Raw genomic sequence first — 21,926 nt, 5'->3', positions numbered from 1 at the left:
TTCCCGGTCGTGACGTGAAAGCTTTCAAGTAGTAGTAGTAGTCATGGAGACAGCATTTATGTCAGCGAGGAATTGCATTGTCCCCATTGGGACATTTTACAGCAGCCATTCCAGTGCTGCCTTGGGCCAGGTGACACATGCAGGCTTTTCAATTTGCCTTCCTCAGTCAATGGGATGGGCCGCCTATGAATCAGAAGGTCTTTGTGTCTGCACAAATTAGCAGGAACTGGAGTTTTGGACACCAGTGTGCCTCTTTTGTGGCGTGCCTCTCAGCCCAGGAGATGGAATAATTCTGACGTTGGATGCCAGTCTGTCTTCAGTTCGAGGAGACAAGTGCAAGGTCATTGGAGCCTAGTGGAACGCAGATGCTTTGACGGTCTTAAATGTAAGGCAGTTTTATCTAGCATTGCAAGCCATTCAGGATCTTCCTCCAAGGGTCCCGAGTGAAGTTGATGATTGACAACAAGACAGCAGTAGCCTACACTGCCCCCCAATGGGGCATCAAGTGTCTGTCTTTTCCTGTTACTCTTCTTACCCTTTTTAAGGGGCGGAGAGCCACTTACAAGCAGTTAACAGCAGTCTACTTACTGGGAAAGCAGGATCCACTAAGGGATCAGTTAGGCAAATTATTTTTCAACAATATGTACCTCAACTAGTATTGGCTCTATGGGGCATTGCAGTGGTAGCTCTCATACAGGGTCCACTGAACAAAGGTGAACTGATTTAACAGCGCCATGGGTTTTTCCGTTGATGTTTTTCTTCATCCAGTGTCCTTGATTATGAAGATTCTACTGAAGATTTGGACAGAAAACATTTATGCCATACAGGTGCTTTCCACCTGTCGAGGAGGCCTTAGCTTTCATTGCTCCCCAGATGTCATCCACATCACTAATCCAGTTTACGGTCAAACAAGATCTTTTATGCCAATGTCAATGGCAGTATTCCAATCCAGTGAGACTCCTAATAGCCTGGCTTTTGAATTGGCCAGACTAGAGGTGCAGGGATTCTCATCTGAAATTACTTAGAGCTTGGTGAAGACCACAAGACCATAAGTGCTACATATAAGAGGATATGAAGTAAGTTTGTTCTGTTTGCTCAGAAAAGTTTTCTCTCCTGTGTCCCCAGCTCTAGCCAATATCCTGAACATGTTTTCAATTGGGGCTTGAAGTTAGTCTGGCATACAGTACATGTATCTGCCTTTATCCTCTTTTTCAAGCTGCAGATGGGTGGAAAAGCCATTGAACAAATGCTTCATGCAGGCCGTAATCCATATACGACCACCAAGGAAATCCTTGCTCCCTTTATGGGACTTCGATTTGGCTCTGAAAGAACTAGTACAGGCATCCTTTGCTTCAATAGCTTCATTTTCATTGCAGTTCCTAGTGGCAAAACTAGTTCCTCTGACAGCAGTTGCTTCAGACAGATGGATGTTGCAGACTGCAGCACTTTCCTGCAAAGATCCCTTTTGTGTCTTTTTACCAGAAATAGTAATACTTCCTCTATCTCCAAGTGGTATCCAGTTTCCAGGAAAACCTGGGGGCAGTCCCTCCATACAAGAAGACTTCAGGTCCTTACACAAGTTGCTAACCATGTACATGAGAAAGGTCAAAGACATGAGCAAAGTGGACAAACTTTTCATTTCGCCATCAGGTTCTTGAGTCATCTTTTATTGGTTTACCAGGGTGATTAGATTGACGTGTAGAAAGTAGGCCTTTCTGCTCAGGAACAGGGGCGAGCTCCATTCGACCAGAGGGGTGGCAGCCTTTGCGGCAGTTAAGCCAGGATTTCAGTGAACGATATGAGAGATGGCTAGCCCTTCATTTGACTTTACAAGCTAGGTGTGCAATCAGCAAGTTCTACAAAGTTTGGGATGAGACATAAATAATTTTTGTCTTTGGCAGCTTTTCTTTGATTGTCAACGTTTCTTTTCATGTGTTCTCTCCCGCCCATTTATTCAGCTAGTTATATCCATTATGTGCTGACATGAGGTAGGGCCAGGAATACGGGAAATTATCAAATACTTACCGTAATTTTCCTTTCCTGGCCTATCCTCATGTCAGCACATGACTCCCTCCCTAGTAGCCTGTAGTAGGCTAGGTTATCAGACCTTTCAGTGGGGGAGGGGCTGTCTTATTTAGCTAGGAAGAGGTGGTCCTGTGGGTTCCAGAGGAGGCATTAACCATTGTGTGCTAACATGAGGATAGGCCAGGAAAGGAAAATTACGATAAGTATTTGATAACAATTTTCCGTAGTATAGCTGTAATCTTACCATTTGTAAGGTGCTACGAATATAGCGCATACATTAACTAGGCAATTGACAACATTGATGCATGACACACAACCTGAAATCTATGAAAAGGTAAACAAAATCTTAGTTGTTAGAGGTTTGCTTCCCTTTGAATGCATCTAGTGTTACTGGAAATCCCTAATTTAATTGCTGCTTGATATCTACCAACCTGATGGGTAGGAGTGGTCACCATTAACTATCCATTCCAACAAAGCTTCAATCAACTCAAGATTAATTTTATCCAAATCCATGGCAGAAAGTGTTTTAATAACAGATTTGCTGACACCTGTAATGAAAACAGAGATTTAATTACATGGGCTGAAAACATTCAAGCACTGATCACCTTTATGAAAGCTTTTACAATTCACAAACTGATGTGTTTACATTACTGTGTTAGGGTACATGCACACCGCCGCAAGAGGGCTGTACAGTATTCGGGGCATGAATACCTCCCCATACCCAAGCACCGTTAAAAGTGCAAATATTGACATACAGCCGCTGCATATTTCAGCTGATTTTGACAGGCACCTGTGAATTTCAGGCAGAGAATTACACCGGAATGTACAAAGCACAGCCCTTTTGCAACTGTTTGGATGCATTTTAAATGTTTCGTTTTGTAAGTGAGACAATGAGCTGTAACTCCGTCAGGTTTTTTTTGTTGTCTGGGTCCCATTGGAAAGATTCTCCCTCACTTAATGACTCAGTGACCACTTTATCTAGTGACCAGTTTAAATACCATGAACATAAATCACCTGGTGAGCAGAGTCAAAAAAATGTATTTGTTGTTCATTTTCTACTTGATATTAAAAAAAAAAAAAACCTGCCATGAGAGATTATAGATGCTGCTATTAATGACCTGTCCTTTTAAAAATGCCAGTTTCCTGGTTGTCATGTTGATGCTTTTGGCTTCAATGTAATTCTGAGCTACTGACTTGGAACAAGTATTTAGATAAGGAATTTTGTGGTCAATTCACTGACGTTTACCGCATGTGATAACATGGTCACGTGACTAATTTGCATAAATTATCGCATGCGGTTAATAAAGTCCAATTCACACACACACACAACATTTTCACAATTCACAAACACACAACGATTATGCAGTATTACGAAAACATATAACAATCAGCGCAGACAGATAAACCTAAAAACTAAAATTGCAAGCTGAACACCAAAGACAAATCACTTTTATCTCATACAGAACCATTAATAAACATAGTGCAGCGCAATAAACATTTTATATGAGAGGATAGTCCTTATTATAAGCCAGAAGTCCCAGAACAGTCCATATGGTGCAACAGACACATGGAGGTATTTAGGAATAAGGTACTGAAAGATATGGAGGATTTAAAAATCAAGAAAGTTTTTGGCTTTGTATTAGGAAAGGTATCCAGTCCCTAGAGAAGAAACGTGACCTTGTAATTCGCCCTGCGGATAAGGGAGGGGGGTCTGGTTGTGATGTCTAAAGAATACTATAGGGATGAAATGGTCGGATTGCTTAATGATGGGTCTACCTATAGGGTACTGAGATCGGACCCGATCTTTGAATTTAAGGAAGAATTGCATCTTTTGGGAGAAAAAGGGAAGGAGTTGGGTGTTCTTAACAAAAAGGAAGCACTTTATTTGGACCCCATCTCTTGCCGTACTCCCATTATATATTTCCTTCTAAAAATTCACAAAGACTCCACAAGACCACCAGGGAGACCCATTGTTAATGGGATTGGGTCTATCTCACCACGGATAGGCCAGTACATAGATTTTTTTTTTAAAACCCCTTGTTTCTGAGACCCAAGCATATCTCCGAGACACTAAGCATATTATTCAAGTACTTGGGGGTCTTGAGTGTTCACCAGATAGTATTCTAATAACTGCAGATGTTAGTTCCCTATATACCATAATAGGTCATCAGGATGCTTTATTGTCCGTTAAATGGGCTCTTGAGAGATCTCATTTATCCCACACTCATAAGAAATACTTGTTAAGTTGTTTAAAGTTCTGTCTTAACCGGAACTACTTCTGGTATGATCACCGGTTCTTTCTGCAGACCATGGGGGTTTCAATGGCACGCGCCCATTGAACGCTCCCAGCGTTGCCAATCTTTTCATGGCACACTGGGAGGAAGAGGCAGTTTTCCCATCAGCGCCCTGAACAGCTACATTGATGACCTGTTCATGGTTTGGGAAGGGGATCATGACAGTTTACAAGTTTTTATGGACAAACTTAATGGGAACCAAAGAAATATTTCTTTGTCATAGAACATTGACAAAGAAAAAATGATTTTCCTAGACCTTGAAATATTTAAGCATGGGAGGACCTTCTGCACATGCAATTATTTCAAACCTACCGACAGAAACGGGTATATCCCACTAAAGAGTTGTCATCGTGCCTCATGGTTGGGCAACATCCCTAAGGGCCAGTTTATCCGCCTGAGGAGGAATTGCTCCACAGAGGCTGATTTCATCTCTCAATCCCAGATTCCGATCGAATGGTTTGTGCAGAAAGGTTACAAAAAGAGCAGTCTGGAGGTTAAAATGGAGAAGGTTAGGAATTTGGATAGGGGTGCTCTTATAGGCGATTCACACAAAAGAATGAAAGGTAAACAGGAATTTAAAATCATCCTTGATTACAATGTTCAATATAAAAAAGTTGAGAAGATCATCTCCAAACATTGGGGACTTCTCCTTAGAGACCATGTGTTGGGTCCTGTCCTGCCCCCACGCCCACAGTTTATCGGTTCCTACACTGAGGGATAGAATTGCGCCAGGGGTGGTGGATCCTCCTGTTCAGAGGGAGAATAAACTCTTCTCTTTCCTTACTGGCTTTTTTGCATGTGGAAGATGTTCCGCATGCAAACATGTCATAAAAAAAACGGAAGGATTTTACCGCCTATAGTACAGGTAAACAGTATAACATCAGGGACCTCAGCACATGTAGTACGGAAGGTGTTGTATACATGTTAGAATGCAACTGTGGCTTTCAATATGTTTGTAGGACGTCAAGGGCCCTGCATGTGAGAGTGGCCGAACATATTGGTAACATCAAAAAGGGAAAAGTAACACAGTGTGTCCAATCACTTCCGTATGCATCATAACAGAGGCCCCAGAGGATTAAAATTCTGGGGCATAGAACACGTGAAGAAGCACTGGAGAGGAGGTCATTTTATTAGGAGGCTAAGACAGCGAGAATCCTTTTGGATTTTTGAAACAGGGGTGTTGTCTCCATTGGGGTTGAACGTGGAGTTTGACCTCAACTTTTTCATTTCTGACAGATAAATTTGAGAGGTCTACTTGTTTTATGATGTTTTATTTTCTTGGATTTTATATTATATATTTTTTATTGTTTTTCAATGTGGGTGTAAGATCAGCAGGGATGGCGGCGGGTGATTATGTTTAATTTTATTTTTTTATAATCTGTAGTGGGTTTTGCTATCTGAAAAGCATTTTCCTGCATAGTAATTTTTAAATTGGCCACTAAATGGCGGTGTGAGGCCTTGTGTGTCCCAGCCATACTCGCTGCTATGACTACTTGATAATATTTAAGGAACAGGGTGACAAGGAGACTCTACCCCCGCTGATGAAGTCCCTCATTAGGACGATACACGTACAGGAGGTGGAGCCGCTCGTCACCCGCCGCCATCCTCAGGTCAGTTTGTACTCAGGAGCTGCATTCATTGCAGCAGCACTGTCACCCTGCATCTGAGACACGGTGCTATCTGGAGAGAGCTGTCATGCTTTTACTGCTTATATTTATGTAAGTGTGGTTCATTTATTTATGGTTTGAATAAAAGTTTAAAGAGCACTTAGATCAGTCTTTTTATTGCATGGTATGCTTATTGGTGAGCGGATATTGTCTGGATTTGAAGCGCTGATTTTTCTAATTTCAGGTGAGCACGATGTAATCACGGGTGGAGGAGATCCTATTGTTTTTCCAACTTTCCTGCACCATATGGACTGTTCTGGGACTTCTGGCTTTTAATAAGGACTATCCTCTCATATAAAATGTTTATTGCGCTGCACTATGTTTTTTAATGATTATGCAGTATTCACCACATTTACCACAAATGAAAAACGTGGGGGTAAATATCGTCAAATAACAATGCGGTAAGCTCTTAAGTCCAATTCACAAACAAAAACGAGTAAAAAAACAAGCGATCTTTGACAGCAGGGTTTTGCTACGGTATATGTCAGAAACAGCATAGGGATCTCCCAATAGCCGGCCACAGTTTTCTTAACAACAGGTTTCCCGCTGCCAGCTAAATGTAAAAAAACCATGCCGGCAATTTAAAAACGGAATTTTTGTAAAATCTTACCTGTAAAATTCCTTTCTCTGAGTCCTCCGACAGTCGCCGCCTCCTCTAAGTCCTTACTGTTGAGTATTGTCTTCCTATCCGTAGGAATAGCTAGGCATATAGACTTAGTCCAAAGACAAAATGCATTAGCATATACACACCCACGGGGGCTGTCCCATCCGGTCAATACCCCCCCTGCATCACCACTCCCAACTCAGTTTGGTAGCATAGCAGTAGGTAACAAGAACCCCAAAAGAGGGGCGGGGGCGGTGACTGTCGGAGGACTCAGAGAAAGGAATTTTACAGGTAAGATTTTACAAAAATTCCGTTTTCTCTTATGTCCTCCGACAGTCGGCGCTTCCTCTAAGAAAATCAGCAACTGTTTTCCGTGAGGACTGGTCGGCCGACCAGCTCTTCAGCCATATCAGTCGCCGGTTAAGTACCGCGACACTAGAGAGGCGAGCCACCAAGGGGGCCTCATTTAAGACTGCATCACACAAATACATGACTCCTTGGTGGATCTGATCCACCATTTCCAGTCGGGCAGGCGGCACGTCATCAGACACGAGATTGCTTCTAAGCATCTTAGTCCAATCAGCCACCGCCTGAGCCACCAGAACGGACGCGAAAACGGGTTTGAGCAACGAACTCGCCACCGTATAGGAATGGCGGGCTAGAGACTCCAACCACCGGGCCGTGGGATCCCGGAAAACCGGGTATCCTCAGTAGGAACCAAGGTAGCCTTGTTCAAAACGGCCACAGTGTGGTCCACCTGTGGAGGCACACACCACCGCGATTCCGTAGCCGGCGCAAAAGGATAAAGCAATTTGAACCGACTAGGTACCAGGAATGGACGTTTTAATGTGCGCCACATTTCATTAACAGTGTAATGAAATTCAGCTGGGCAGGGAAAAACCTGCGCAGACTTGCGGGTCCTGTGCGTCCCAAATGAGGACACAACACCCGGAGGACAGGGCTCATCCTCTAAATGCAAGGTTTCTTTAACAGAAACAATTAACTCATCCATGGTCGCCCGTTCTTCAGGTGACCCTGGGGAGGATGTATCAACACCCTCCAGTTCAGCCTCCCCCTCAGATCCCGGGGGGGTCTAAGGATGAGTGGGACCCTGAAAAGGGCACGCTCGCAACAGCAGCAGCCATATCCCCATCTGAATCAGAAGAGAGAGACACCCTGGGCCTCTTTCTCGCAGCCCGTTCAGACATCAGCATTTCCATATTTGCCACCAAAGTCGCAACTACAGCAGCCAGATCAGGTCGCAGCGGGGCCACAGGAGAACTGGGGCCCCCCACTAAAGCTGGAGGAAACTTGCTTTCCTGAGAATCCATGGCTCAAGTTATCAAAAAACAAACTACAGTGCAAAAAACAGTGTACTGTCCCCTTAAATAGCGCTGCAGAGTGCGCAGCCCACCGCTATTGTCACAGCTATGAAAGACCCCCAAAAGGAGAAAAGAAAACTGAGCCAGAAGCAATATACAGAGGGAGATTGAGAGAGATAACCTGCAGAGCCCGCAGAGCGTTGCTACCAGTGTCCTTGCTGCTGATGGAAAAGGAAGTGCTGCTGGAGAGGGCTGGACTATAAGCCAGACCCCAGGGAAAATGGCTGCCCCATAGGGATGCATTGGAGGCTACGCCAAAATGGCCGCCGGCATGCGGTCGAACTGATCGTTCCACCGCCCACAAAATGGCGGCGGATGGCGCCAAAATGACAAGCATGATCGCCCCAGAGGAGCTATACATGTGTGCCCACAGTAAAGATGGTGGACCGCGCGAAAATGCACCGCACAAGCAACACGTCTGCACCCCCAACATGCACCTAAGGTGACACAGGGACCGGGACCCCCAGGCAAACATACAGATCTGCACAAACGAACCCCGCAGGGAACGCACAGGGAGTCACACAGGCACAGACATGGGGACACACAGCAACACAGACTGCCACCCCAGACAGAGGCCCCACACAGAAAAGTACTTACCTGTACCAGATGGCGTGGGGAAGCCTCTATGCACGGATAAACCTCTGTCCTCATCTGACAGGGAGTGCCATGAGCCAGGGACATGACGCTGCAGCACCGCAGACTAGTCCTGTGAGGTAGCCACCTCACGGCTGCACCCCTGTAGCGAACAGGGATGGGTCGTTCGTAATGCCAGGGCGAACCATAGCTGAACGCTCGATGGCGGCTGGGGGTCCATCTGACCCTCTGTGCCCTGGAGAACCAGGGCGGCCAGTCCGAATCCCAGCACCGCATGATCCATCTTCATCCGAAGAGCAAACTAACACTAGAGCTGACAAAATAAACAGCTAGTAAAGTGAGAGAAAAAAACTGACATTTTCAAAGAAAATCAAAGAAAAGATTTAGGAAGGCTGAGACTGAAGCCCCAGCACAAGGTAAGCCTGACTATTCCTGACGCTAGGCAAATTAAAACTGAGTTGGGAGTGGTGATGCAGGGGGGGTATTGACCGGATAGGACAGCCCCCGTGGGTGTGTATATGCTAATGCCTTTTGTCTTTGGACTAATGCTGGCCATACACGTATAGATTTTTGGACGGGAATATTCGTAGAACATTCGTACGAACATTCGTTGAATGTCGTTCGAAAATTGTCTTTTGCTTTTAACATTTAATTTTAAAATGAATGTAATTTCTGAAAGATAACCACATACACTGCCCGAAAATTCGTTGATCGAGAAAAGTTTTCCCTTCTGCCCCTACGAATTTTCCCGTCGCTGCAGTCGAAAAGGGACACCAATTTAACCCCACTAACGATTAGAAAATCAAACGAATTTTCTTGAAACGAAAATTTCCGGATGAAAATCTATACGTGTATGGCCAGCATAAGTCTATATGCCTAGCTATTCCTACGGATAGGAAGACAATACCCAACAGTGAGGACTTAGAGGAGGCGGCGACTGTCGGAGGACGTAAGAGAAATTCTGATTAAAAAAAAAAAAAGGGAGGAGGGCCCCCAGATCCCGGCCCCCCTATGTGAATGGGTATAGGGTACATTGTACCCCTACCCATTCACCAAAAAAGTGTAAAAGTGAATAAAGACAGTACAAGAGTTTATGACAATCATGACACCCGCCGCCACCAAAAAAAAAAAGTTCTGGGTGCTGGGTTGATGCTGTCACAAGGGGGCGGTGTGAACAGGTGACATCATTGGGTGGCCCCGCCCCTTACCTATTTAAGAACCATCAAATGGCATTCAGGCAGGCATTCAGCAGTTAGCTTCCATCAGGGATAGAGCATTTTTTTCTTTTTTCGGGTCAGGTAGTGTCGCGATTGACGATGGCTCTATTGTCAAAAATTGTGTGTGTGTTTATATTTCTTTTTGACACTTTTTTGATGAATGAGTAGGGGTACAATGTATAAATGACTGCACTGTACAATGAATAAAAAAATTTAAAGCGCCCCTATCCCACTGTGTTTATGCACATATGTGAACGGATACTCTCGCACGCATTTGTAAACGATGATCGCACCACACGTGAGGTATTGTTGCGAACGTCAGAACGAGAGCAATCATTCTAGCACCAGATCTCCCGTGCAACTCTAAACTGGTAGCCTGGAAAGGCGTTTAAACCGTCACCTATGGAGAATTTTGAGCACCGTATTTTGTCGCCATTTCACGGGGAGACGCAATTTTGTTGGGGGACATGTTAGGTATTTATTTAGTTGCGTAACATCATCTTTCACATTATACAAAAAAATTGGGCTAAATTTACGGTTTTGGTGTTTTTTCATTCATGAAAGTTTTTATTTAAAAAAAATGACATTTAAAAAACCGCAGCGCAAATTCCGTGTGACAATAAAAAATTGCAACACTTTTTTTTCTAGGGTCTAGAAAAAAACGTATCAGGGTTCTAATAATTTTCTAGAAAAAAAAAATTGGATTTTTGTCTTACCGTAAAATCCTTCTCTCTGATGTTCATTGATGGACACAGTTCCAGAATCTTCTTGACCATTGGTTATACTTCCCCCTACAGGAGTAGGACACTAGGCAAGAAAAAGCTTTACCACGCCTATGGGGCAGTCCCAGGGGATATACTCCCACTTCCTGCTATAACCATTCACTTTTGTTGCAAGCAGTGTCAGAACAAATGTAACCCAACTCAATAGAGGGGTGGGTGTTGTGTCTGTCAAAGAACATGAGAGAAAAGGATTTTACAGTAAAACAAAAATCCAATTTTCTCTTTCGTTCATCGACGGACACAGCTCCAGCATCTTCTTGACCATTGGGACGTCCCAAAGCAGTGTCAAAACATGAGGGGTGGGAAAAAACACAGCAGAAATAAATTCCCAAAGGCTAAACCTAGCCAACCAGGTAACACGGAGCTCAACCAGTAACAACTGGAGTTCACCTAAAACATACACCCTCAAAGAGGGCTAGTCCTCTCAAACAGCAGTCAGCAAAACCTTGCGGCCAAAGCAGCATCCACAGATGCCAGCACATCCACTTTGTAAAAATTTTGTGAAAGTGTGCACGGACGACCAGTGGCCACCTTGCAAACCTGCATCAACGCCTGATGGCGGAAGGCCAAGGAGGCACTAAGCGCCCGCGTAAAATGCTCATTAACAGGGAAAGGAGAACCTGACTCTTGATTGAATAGGCCTGCACCACCGTCTGTCTGATCCATCCGGAAATGGTTGTGGCAAACGTGGCCAAATCCTTGCGAGGTCCATCCTTCAAGACAAATAGGGAGTCTGATTTCCTAATCGACTCGGTAGCTGCCAGGTACAGCGTGAACGTCTGAACCACAGCCAGAGAATGCAAGGCAATCTCTTTAGGATGCCTAGGCATAGGACACCGGGAAGGTAACACCATGTCTTAATTCAAAGGAAACCAGAAACAACCTTAGGAAGGAACAACTGACAAGTAAGAAGCACCACTTTATCTCCGTGAACCACCAAGTAAGGTGGACGACAAAACAAAGCCGCAAGCTCTGACACCCTATGTGCAGAAGAAAAAGCCACCAAGAAGGCTACCTTCTGGGACAGTGTAAGCAGAGGAATCTCGCAAATATTTTTCAAGGGTGGGTACTGAAGAACCGACAGCACCAAGTTGAGATCCCACGAGAGCAATGGAGACCGCACTGGGGCAGCCAAGTGGCGAACCCCCTGAACAAAGGTGCGAGCCAAAAAATGCATAGCCAAAGGACATTGAAAGAAAACCGCCAAGGCTGAACCTGGCACTTGATGGTACCTGAGGCCAGATGCTGCTCAACACCTCGTTGGAGGAAAGCCAAACTCACTGAAAAGGAGCGGGGGAGAACCCATGAGATTTACACCTGCAAAGTACGCTCATCAAACGCAATGGTAAATCTTCCTAGAAGTAAATTTACTAGCCTGCAGCATGGAAATCACAGATTCAGACAACCCACTATCCTTCAGCACCAGACTTCCGACAGCCAAGCCATTAAGCCAGCAACTGTAAGGTAAGATGGAAGATTGGCCCTTGAGCCAACAGATCTCCTCTAAGAGGAAGTCTCCAAGGAGCATAAGCAACCAACCATATCAGATCTGCGTACCAAGACTGGCGAGGCCAGTCTGGAGCCACTAGGATGGCCGTAATCTCTTCTGCCTCAAATCTACACAGGAATCTTGGCAGAAGTTTTAGAACAGGAAAAATATATAGCAGACGATACTGGAGGTGGTTAACGAAAAATTCTTAGTGAATTGCACTTTTAATACTGATTTAACCCAGTCGCTACATTACCGCATTGTATTTGCCATTAATTAACTCTTAGTGAATTGACCCCTTTCACCGCTGACCTTAATTTGCTGCATGTTTCTTCTGGGTCTGTGAAGTCAGACACAGCCAGGCAGCTAGACTGAACACAAGGTCAGCAAGGGCAGTCTACATATTTCTTAAAAAATACTAAATGCACATGATGAAGTTATGTTCAAGGAGACCTAAAATAACTCTACCACTTGGTTTAGTCATCTTTTCTCCCCCAGACGTAAAGCGGTATTACACTCAATAGCAAACATTTATTATATTGCAACTTATCAATTCTTAGACGCAGTGGCTGCTTTAGTTTGCATTTTTAGGCTCTCTCTCTTTTACTTTTACCTGGTGATCCAGACAGTAAGTGTTATTTTTCTGTTTTTCAACAGAATAAACTCCCCAGCAACTGTAGCAGTTATAGTGTTGAGCCATACCATTTACCACTGAAAGGGGTGCTTACAATAAGGAGCATGATTTATTGTAAAAATAGATGGAAAATCTTTATCCCAAAAGAAAAAAAAAACCAGTTGCTGTAACTGTGCAGCGTTGGCTGGAGTTTTGCTTCAATTGTTAGCATACCTAAATTTGCTATTACAGCTAACACTCGCCACCCCCAGATTAACAGTGCCCCTACGCTTCTTCATTCAGAGTGGAGGCACTTTAACACAGGAGGTGTGTTACTGGGCCGCTCACAAGAGAAAACAAAGGTAAAAAAGCCTAAAAAAAAAAAAGAAAACCAATGCAGCCACCGCATTTAATGAATGGTAAGCTTCAATATATTACATTTTTTGGTTTTGGGTTTAGTACTACTTTAAAATTGCAGGGACCTGTTTATAAAGCAGCAGTATGGCCAAACCATAGTCATACTGCTACTTTAAAAAACATCCTTTGGCACATTTGTAAAAAACAGCTGTATTAAAAAAAATCATGTTAGCACTATTATAATATACTGTATAAACAATTCGCATTTCATTGGCCCATCATTACGTAATATAAATTACCACTGTAACGGGTGGATAGCTCCTTGAAGCCCAGTTGTTGGTCAGGCACATTATCCTTTACAGCCCTTGATTCCTGTATCTTTAGTGTATCGTTGATTTCATTTTCTAATTCTCCCATAATCTCTTCGTAGCTCTTCCCTTTCTTCTGCTTAGAGGTCTCCTTTGTCGATGAATGCCTGGAGGAGCGATGGTATGGGCTTCTATCATCCAGAACATACCTGAAAAGAGTTTGGTGAAAATATACAAAATCTTACACACACAAATGGATGGGTTCTTTTTTCAAGACTGGCATCTAAGACCTTAGGCAAATACCTACTATACAGTGGGGAAAATAATTATTTGATCCCCTGCAGATTATGTAAGTTTTGCCACTTACAAAGAAATGAAGGGTCTATAATTTTTTTATCATAGGTGTATCTTAAATAATAGAGACAGAATATCAACTAAAAAATCCAGGAAATTTATACAAATGTTAGAAATTGAGTTGCAGTTCAGTGAGTAAAATAAGTATTTGATCCCCAAGCAAAACCTGACTTCGTAAATGGTGGAGAAACCCTTATCGGCAAGCACAGAGTTAAGATGTTTCTTGTAGTAGGTTACCAGGTTTGCACACATCTCAGAATGGATTTTGGTCCACTCTTTTTTACAGTTCTTCTCTAAATGCTTAAGATTTATTGGCTGTCGCCTGGCAACTCGAAGTTTCAGCTGCTTCTATAAATGTTAAGGTCTGGGGACTGGCTAGGCCACTCAATGATCTTACTGTGCTTATTCTTGAGCCACTCCTTTGTTGTCCTGGAAGAATGTTTTGGGTCATTGTCATGCTGGAAGACCAATCCACGACCCATCTTCAGTGTTCTGGCTGAGGGAAGAAGGTTCTCATCCAAGATTTTACAATACATGGCCCCATCCATGGACCCCTCAATGCTGCAAAGTCAGCCTGTACCTTTAGCAGAGAAACAGCCCCAAAGCATAATATTTCCACCTCCATGCTTGACTGTAGGGATAGTGTTTTTAGGGTCATAGTGAGCATTTTTCTTCTTCCAAACACAGCGAATTAATGCCAAAGAGTTCAATTTTAGTCTCATCTGATCACAGTACTTTCTCCCATGTCTTCTCTGAATCATTTAGATGTTCACTGGAAAAATTCAGACGAGCCTCTACATTGGCCTTCTTGAGGAGGGGGACCTTGTGGGCGCTGCAGGATTTCAATCCATGGTTGTGTATTGTGTTACCAATGGTTTGTTTGAGGACTGTGGTCCCAAACAAACAGATCATTCACAAGCTCCTCCTGTGTAGTTCTGGGCGGAATTCTTACATTTCTCATGATCATCCTTATCCCATGAGGCGAAAACTTACATGGAGCTTCAGACTGAGTGCGATTGATGGTTATTTTGTATTTCTCCCATTTGCAAAAAATAACTCCAACAGTTGTCTACTTCTCACCAAGCTTTTTGCTGATGGTCTTGTAGTCCATTCCAGCCTTGTGCAGATCTACAATTATGTTCTTGATGTTCTCTGACAGCTCTTTGGTCGTGCCCATTATGGTGAGGTTTAAATGGAAGAAAGATTTTGTGGACAGGTGTCTTTTATACACATAACGAGTTGTCATTAGGAGCACATTCTTAAATTGACAGAACTTATCTGTGTACCACATGAGCACATACTGCAGCCAGTCTGTGGGAGCCACAATTATTGTTAGTAGGTGGGGGATCAAATACTTATTTTACTTACTGAACTGCAACTCAATTTATAACATTCGTATCGTGTTTTTTCTGGATTTTTGGTTTATATTCTGTCTCTATCATAGAAAATACACCTATGACAACAACAATTATAGACAAATCAAAGTGCATACAAGTGCAGTACAATTCAAAAATTAAAATAAAATATAAGTGCAATGTTCATAAACAGCCACCAGGTGTCTCTTCTGCCATCTTTGGAGCGCAGGTGAAATGCAAATCGGCATCCCTGTTATTTTAACCAGTTCCGGACTGCCCACCGCATATATACTGCGGCAGGGTGGCACTCCTGCCGCGAACCGACTTAGGGCTATGTCAGTCATGCGCTGGCAGCTAGGGGGGCGAGCGCACGCCGCCAGCGGCGCGCTCCCGCCCCTACTAGGCAGTGGGACATAAATATTTCCCGTAGTTAGTAAACGCGATACCTTTTGCACAAACCAATTAAGATACGCTTATTGCAATTTTTTTTTTACCAAAAATATGTAGCAGAAAACAAATTGGCCTAAAATGTTAAAAAATTTAGATTTTTCAATTTTTTGGGGGGAATGTTATATAGCAGAATGTGAAAAAAATAAATATATATATATTTTTTTTTTTTTTTAGAATTGTCGCTCTTTTTTAAAAATTGCACAGGTGATCGAATACCACCAAAAGAAAGCTCTATTTGTGGGAAAAAAGGACATCAATTTTATTTGGGTACAGCGTCGCACGACTGTGCAATTGTCCGTTAAAGTAGCGCAGTGCCGAATCGCAAAATATGGTCTGGTCATGAGGGGGGAAAATCTTCCGGTCCAGAAGTGGTTAAGCAGGCATTTTTTGATCGTCAACACTAAGTGTATTTTTATGTGTGTAGTTAGATACATTTTATATACTGCACTATGAGAGGCATCTGCTTCTCCTTTCCTGTATGATATTGAATCTGTAACCATCATTATTTACTGGTGGTCGCTGCGATCGGCTTCTGTGCCTGGCAAAAAGGACCAATGAGAGTGGTATCTTCAATTTGCTTTCTATGACTACATGTAATTGGAGTCATACAGTTCTGGTGAGTAGGGTGTGTTCCCAAATGTTGGTGAAAAAAGAATATGCACTTATTGTTGTTGGAATTTATAAGAAGATTTCATTCACACTTGGTTGGAGACACCTGGTGGCTGTTTATGAACATGGCACTTATATTTATTTAAATTTTTGAATTGTATTGCACTTGCAAATTCACTTGAATTTGTATATATTTTGTATACATAGGTTTTGGTATTATTTAGGGAGCGTGATTATTAATTAATTGTTTCACTACTTATAGGCTGAAATTAGCCTCACAATAGGCTGTTCACAAATTTAGGTGATAGATCACATTGTTATTTGTCCAGTTTTAGGGTTTCACCCCATATTTTTACACATAATTATAGACCCTTCATTTCTTTGTAAGTGGGCAAACTTACAAAATCTGCAGGGGATAAAATAATTATTTTTACCACTATACATGCCCAAATAAATTTGGCAAGCATCTCTTTATATATTCATAAATGTTTTCTTTAGGTGGTTTAACACATACTGGCTTTTTTAGTGGATTAAAAATGACTGTACCACTAAAATTATAAATTTTCCAAGACCATTTTACATGCCAACAAAATAACTGAAATGTCCAATTTTCTCATACACAATACAGAAGTTAACAAAATGATGAACATTTTCACAGTGTGAGAAAAAAGTCTTTAATAGAATGCCAGGAATGTTTTAGGTCTTACGATACGATCAGAGCATCGAAACAACCATACTGTCGAATAATTTGATTAAAGTGATGCTAAACTCAAATTTTTTAAACAAAAAAATGCAATATGTACCTTTTAGTCCTCTTTTCCTTTGTTTTTTCTTTCAAATGCAAGCTTTTTTTTTTTTGCTGCTAGACTTCTAGTTCTAGGGTGTCTACATTAGTTCTCCATGTCTCTTCCTGTAAACGTGAAAGTAGCCACCGCTTCCTGCACTCTCCTGAGTTGGACTACACATATACCTGCTGACACACTTAGCTCTATAGAAATTGTAGTACGCATTGAGCGGAGCATGTGACCGGAAATAACAGCACTAGTATCAGTGGGGTGCATCAGTGAAGGATAGGGAGTGTGCACAGGACAAAAAAAAGCCTACAAACAATGGTAAGAGACTTTTTAAGCAAAAAAAAAAAAATTGATTGTAGTGCCACTTTGAGATGTGTATGAACAATACGAACTGTGGCCATAATCCAAAGCAAAATGCCTAAAATTAGTCTGTCACAGGATGATTGTTTTAGCTTGCTTTTGACCTAATCTGCAAATATTTGTCCCAGCTGTTTTCACCATTTACTTAACCACTTCCCAACCGTCGTATAGTAAAATGACGGCTACAAAATGGTTGTCCCATCCCAGCCGGGGGGGGGGCGCGCAGAGCAGCGATCCCGGTAAAGAGCCTATGACGTAGGCTCTTTACCATGTGATCAGCTGTGTACAATCACAGCTGGTCACATAGTAAATAGGAAGTGCGCCTTGGGAGTCTGTGCTGATATTTAGAAAATTGATTACCAGTGCAGACCCTTGGGGGATGCCACTAGAGCCACCAGGGATGCCCAACCATGGCCACCAGGGATGCCCATCCATGGCCACCAGGGATGCCTGTTAGTGCTCTCCTCTTCAGTGCTGCCATCATTGCCATCTATCAGTGCCGCCCCCACCAGTGCCCATCATTGCCATCTATCAGTGCTGCCCACCAGTGCCCATCATTGCCATCTATCAGTGCTGCCCACCAGTGCCCATCATTGCCGCCCATCAGTGCCACCTATAAGTGCCCATCAGTGCCGCCTATAAGTGCCCATCAGTGCCGCCTATAAGTGCCCATCAGTGCCGCCTATAAGTGCCCATCAGTGCCGCCTATAAGTGCCCATCAGTGCCACCTATAAGTGCCCATCAGTGCCGCCTATCAGTGCCCATCAATGCTGCATATCAGTGCTACCTATCAGTGTTGCATATCAGTACCCATCAGTGTTGCATATCAGTGCCCATCAGTGCTGCATATTAGTGTCTCATCATAAGTGCCACCCCATTAGTGCCACCCCATCAGTGCCTGCCAGTGCGGCCTCATCAGTGCTCGTCAGTGCAGGAAAAAACATATTTATTTATACGTTTTTAGAACAAACAGAAAAAAACTTTTTTTTTTTCAAAATTTTCGGTCTTTGTTTAGCAAAAAAGAAAAAAACTTGCAGTGATCAAATACCACCAAAAGAAAGCTCTATTTGTGAGAAAAAAAAAAATCACATAAATTTGGTTTAGGTACAGTGTTGTATGACCGCGCAATTGTCATTCAAAACGCAACAGCGCTAAAAGCTGAAAATTAGCCTGGGCAGGAAGGGGGTGTAACTGCCCTGTATGGAAGTGGTTAAATGTCACAAGAAGAGAATGAAAATCCAGCTGATGGCATGTATACCACTGACATTTTGTATTTTTTTCCCCTTCACAGTCGCTTTAATAATCATCACAACCCATTGACATTAGATAAACAGACACGTTGGGCATTTATCAAGTTCAAAATGGATGTTTCAGCTTAGGGCATAAGGGAGGTAACACAATATCTTCATTCAAATTAAACCCTGAGACAACCTTAGAAAGGAACGCCTGACATGGTCGCAAGGCTTTAGAAAAAAAAAAGCGAGGATGAACCCCCCAAAAAAAAAAACACGCAAATGTATGTCTTCACATACAATGGTAGATCTTCCTAGCTTTTAAAAAGCGTTGGAATCACCGACTCAGACAAACCTCTATCCTTCAGCACCTAGCTTTCAACAACCACGTTGTCAAAGCAAATGACTGTAAGCAGGATGGAAGATCAGCGACCAGCTGCACCAGGTTGGCGTACCAAGATCGGTGAGGCCAGTCCAGGGCAACTAAATTAGCAGAATCTCTTCTGCCTCGATCCTGCGCATGAGTCTTGGCAGAAGCTTGAGAGGAGGGAAGGCATGAATCAGATGATACTGGCCCCACGGAGCCACTAGCGCATCTGTGGTGTCTGCCAAAGGGTCCATGAACGTGCCACAAACCTCTGCACCTTTCTGTTGAGCCGAGAGGTCAACATTTCCATCTCTGGGTTGTCCCACCGGAGACACAACTGATGAAACACCTCCAAATAAAGGGACCACTCCCCTTGGTCCAACACCTGTCGACTGAGATAATCCGGCTGCCAGTTTTCCACCTCTGGAATGTGTATGGCGGAGAGGGCTGGAACAAAATGTTTTGCCCACCGTAAAATGCAGACCACTTCCAGAACCACTTCTTGTGCCCCCCCTGGTGATTGACATAAGCCATGGCCATGGCATTGTCCGATTGAATTTGCACTAGACACCTATGAAGACGATCCATCCAATGATCTAGGCACAGTCTGATCGCTCGGAATTCCAGGACATTAATCGGTAGTCTGGACTCTTCGTGTGTCCAGACCCCCTGAGCAGAGTTTTGGCCTAGGACCCCCCCACCCGGACAGACGGGCACCCGTGGTGACCACTGTCCAGTACAAGGGGAGCCCTGTCGAAGCACCGGAGAATGAAGCTGCCAGGAGAAGCCCACCTTCGACTTGCCAGACCAAGGTCGCTTGGATCCTCCCGAGGAGGCCTCGAAAGGCTTTGATCCCTGGTCATTCGACCCTAAGGGATGAAAAAAACTTCTTGTGAGCCGAGAAATACGGTCCACGTCTACAACAAGGATCTTTTGCCCTTACTAGCTTGCAGAAGAAAAGTACTCTTACCCCCTTATTGATGTCATTAAGGGCAGCTCCAAACAGGCAATCTCCTTGAAAAGGAAGATCAGTTAAGGCCTTTTTAGAAGTCTGGTCCACAGACCAACATTTGAGCCAAAAAACCCACCTAAGGACCACTGCCAAAACAGAGCCTAGCAAGTAAGGGAGCCGCATCCAAAGAGGCATCACAGATAAACTGCAGTCCCTGGACCAACTGGTCTGCTAGCTCTGCAAAGGCAGGGGGAAGCTGCTCCCCCTCCACGTCACGGTGTCAAAGTTTAGCCCACTTGGTCAGAGATTGCGACACCAGGGCACCCCTTTTTTATGGATAGTGTAGGACCCACTGATAATGGGGTACTTTGACGTAGTGGTGGGCTTGAGCACGATATGGCCATATGGTGGGACTAAATCCCCATTTTTATTTATGGATTGTCTCTATATTTGATAGTAATTTATTTTGCATGTGTGCGCTATTCTTTTTTAATATACATGATGCTTGGTCCATAGCTGCACCGGCTTTAGATATACATGTTCAGGGCTTGCTCCCCCAATTTTTTGCTTGTTTATAATGGTGAACATCAGCCTAAGTGTTGAACCAGCCACGGTGTACATATTGTGGGCCACAGCCTCCGCCTTCCGGTCAGCTGGATCCTTAAAGGCTGATGACTCTTCAACCGGAGTCATGGTTGCCTTTTTCAATCTGGAAACCGGAGGGTCCACCACCAGTGGAACAGTCCACTTTTTAGGAAGGGATTTCTCATAGGGGTACCGCATAGCAAATCGCTTAGGGACCACAAGGGAATGTTTTGGCTGTCCCCACTCTTTACCGACAGTCCTACAGCAAAATGGCCGCCAGACTACACAAACATGGCCACCGTGCATTACAGCACACAATACAAGAAAATGGCGGCCCCGTGCAGAACCACAAGGCTCCCAGGGACCTAAGAGGGATCCCTAGGCCTCAGGAACAGTCACAGGCAAGAAAGGGGGGCCCTGGTAGAATCCCCCACCAGGTACAGCCCCCCCCCACAGCTGGTCACTGGCGGCACACCTCCCCCCCTTCGCCAGTACAGCACCCTGCCCCAGCCCCAGGAGGTAGGTCCAACCACCCCAAAAGCCCAGCATAGGTGGGGGGGGGGGGCTAGATGACCCACAGGGAACACCAGACCCAGAGGAGGGGAGTGTCTAACGGGAAGGCGGAGAACCCATGGATCTGACCTTCCCATGTGGGCCCATGGAGGGGCCCACGTCCACCCCAAGACCCACCAGGGGGAGAGGGGGGACAACTACTTACCATACCATACCAGGAACCAGGCGGGCACTGCTCCAGACAGAACCTCCTCTCCATCGAAATGGGGGCTGTCAGCCAGGAGGAACGCTGCGACGCAGGCAAAAACTTGGTTGTATGCGACCTTACAAGGCATTTAACTCGCAGGCCAGCCCCTGTCCAGAGGGGGGCTATGCCGCGCCCAACCTAGCGCAGAGCTGTGGTCTGCATGCGCTCACTGGCCAGACTGGGGTGACCACTGCATCTAGATTATCCAGCCCGTCACCTAGTCCAGCAGTTGATTGTAGATTTTGAAAAAAATCTAACAAAAAAAAATTGCCCGGATCAAAGATCCCAGCAAGGAACTCCGTCTTTACTCCTGACTAGGCAGAAAAAACCCTAAAGCAGAGAGGGGGAGTATACCCCCTGGGACTGCCCATAGGCGTAGTCAGTCTTTTTTTCTGCCTAGTGTCCTACTCCTGTAGGAGGCAATATAACCCCATGGTTAAGATAATCAGAAGCTGTGTCCATCAATAAACGAAAGAGAAAAATTGTTTTTTTTTTGTTTTTTTTTACATTTTCTGTTTTTGTTTAAATAACATGAGATAAAAAACCCAGTGGTGATCAAATACCACCAAAAGAAAGCTCTATTTCTGTGAAAATAAATTAAATTTTGTTTGGGTACAGTGTTGCATGACCGCACAATCGCCAGTTAAAGTAGTGCAGTGCCAAATAGCAAAAAATGGCCTGGTTATGAAGGGGGTAAAATCTTCCAGGGCTGAAGTGGTTAAACATTCACAGTGCTGAAGGAAAAAGTAAGTGAACCCATAGACTAATTACTTAAA

The 21,926-nt window shown here is 44.0% G+C and overlaps 1 protein-coding gene across 1 annotated transcript in view; it reads right to left on the bottom strand.

The window, feature by feature from the left end:
- Positions 1-21,926, bottom strand: part of DHX57 (DExH-box helicase 57) — a 295,697-nt gene that overhangs the window by 155,052 nt on the left and 118,719 nt on the right. The window contains exons 12-13 of the mRNA XM_082251986.1: positions 13,324-13,541; positions 2,457-2,573 (exon numbers count right to left, since the gene is read on the bottom strand). Coding sequence (XP_082108112.1) covers positions 2,457-2,573; positions 13,324-13,541 — 335 coding nt within the window. The remainder of the gene's footprint in view (positions 1-2,456; positions 2,574-13,323; positions 13,542-21,926) is intronic.

This window comes from Pelophylax lessonae (assembly GCF_965119305.1).
Source record: "Pelophylax lessonae genome assembly, chromosome: 3".
Lineage (NCBI taxonomy): Eukaryota > Metazoa > Chordata > Amphibia > Anura > Ranidae > Pelophylax > Pelophylax lessonae.
This window is presented reverse-complemented; position numbering and strand designations above follow the sequence as displayed.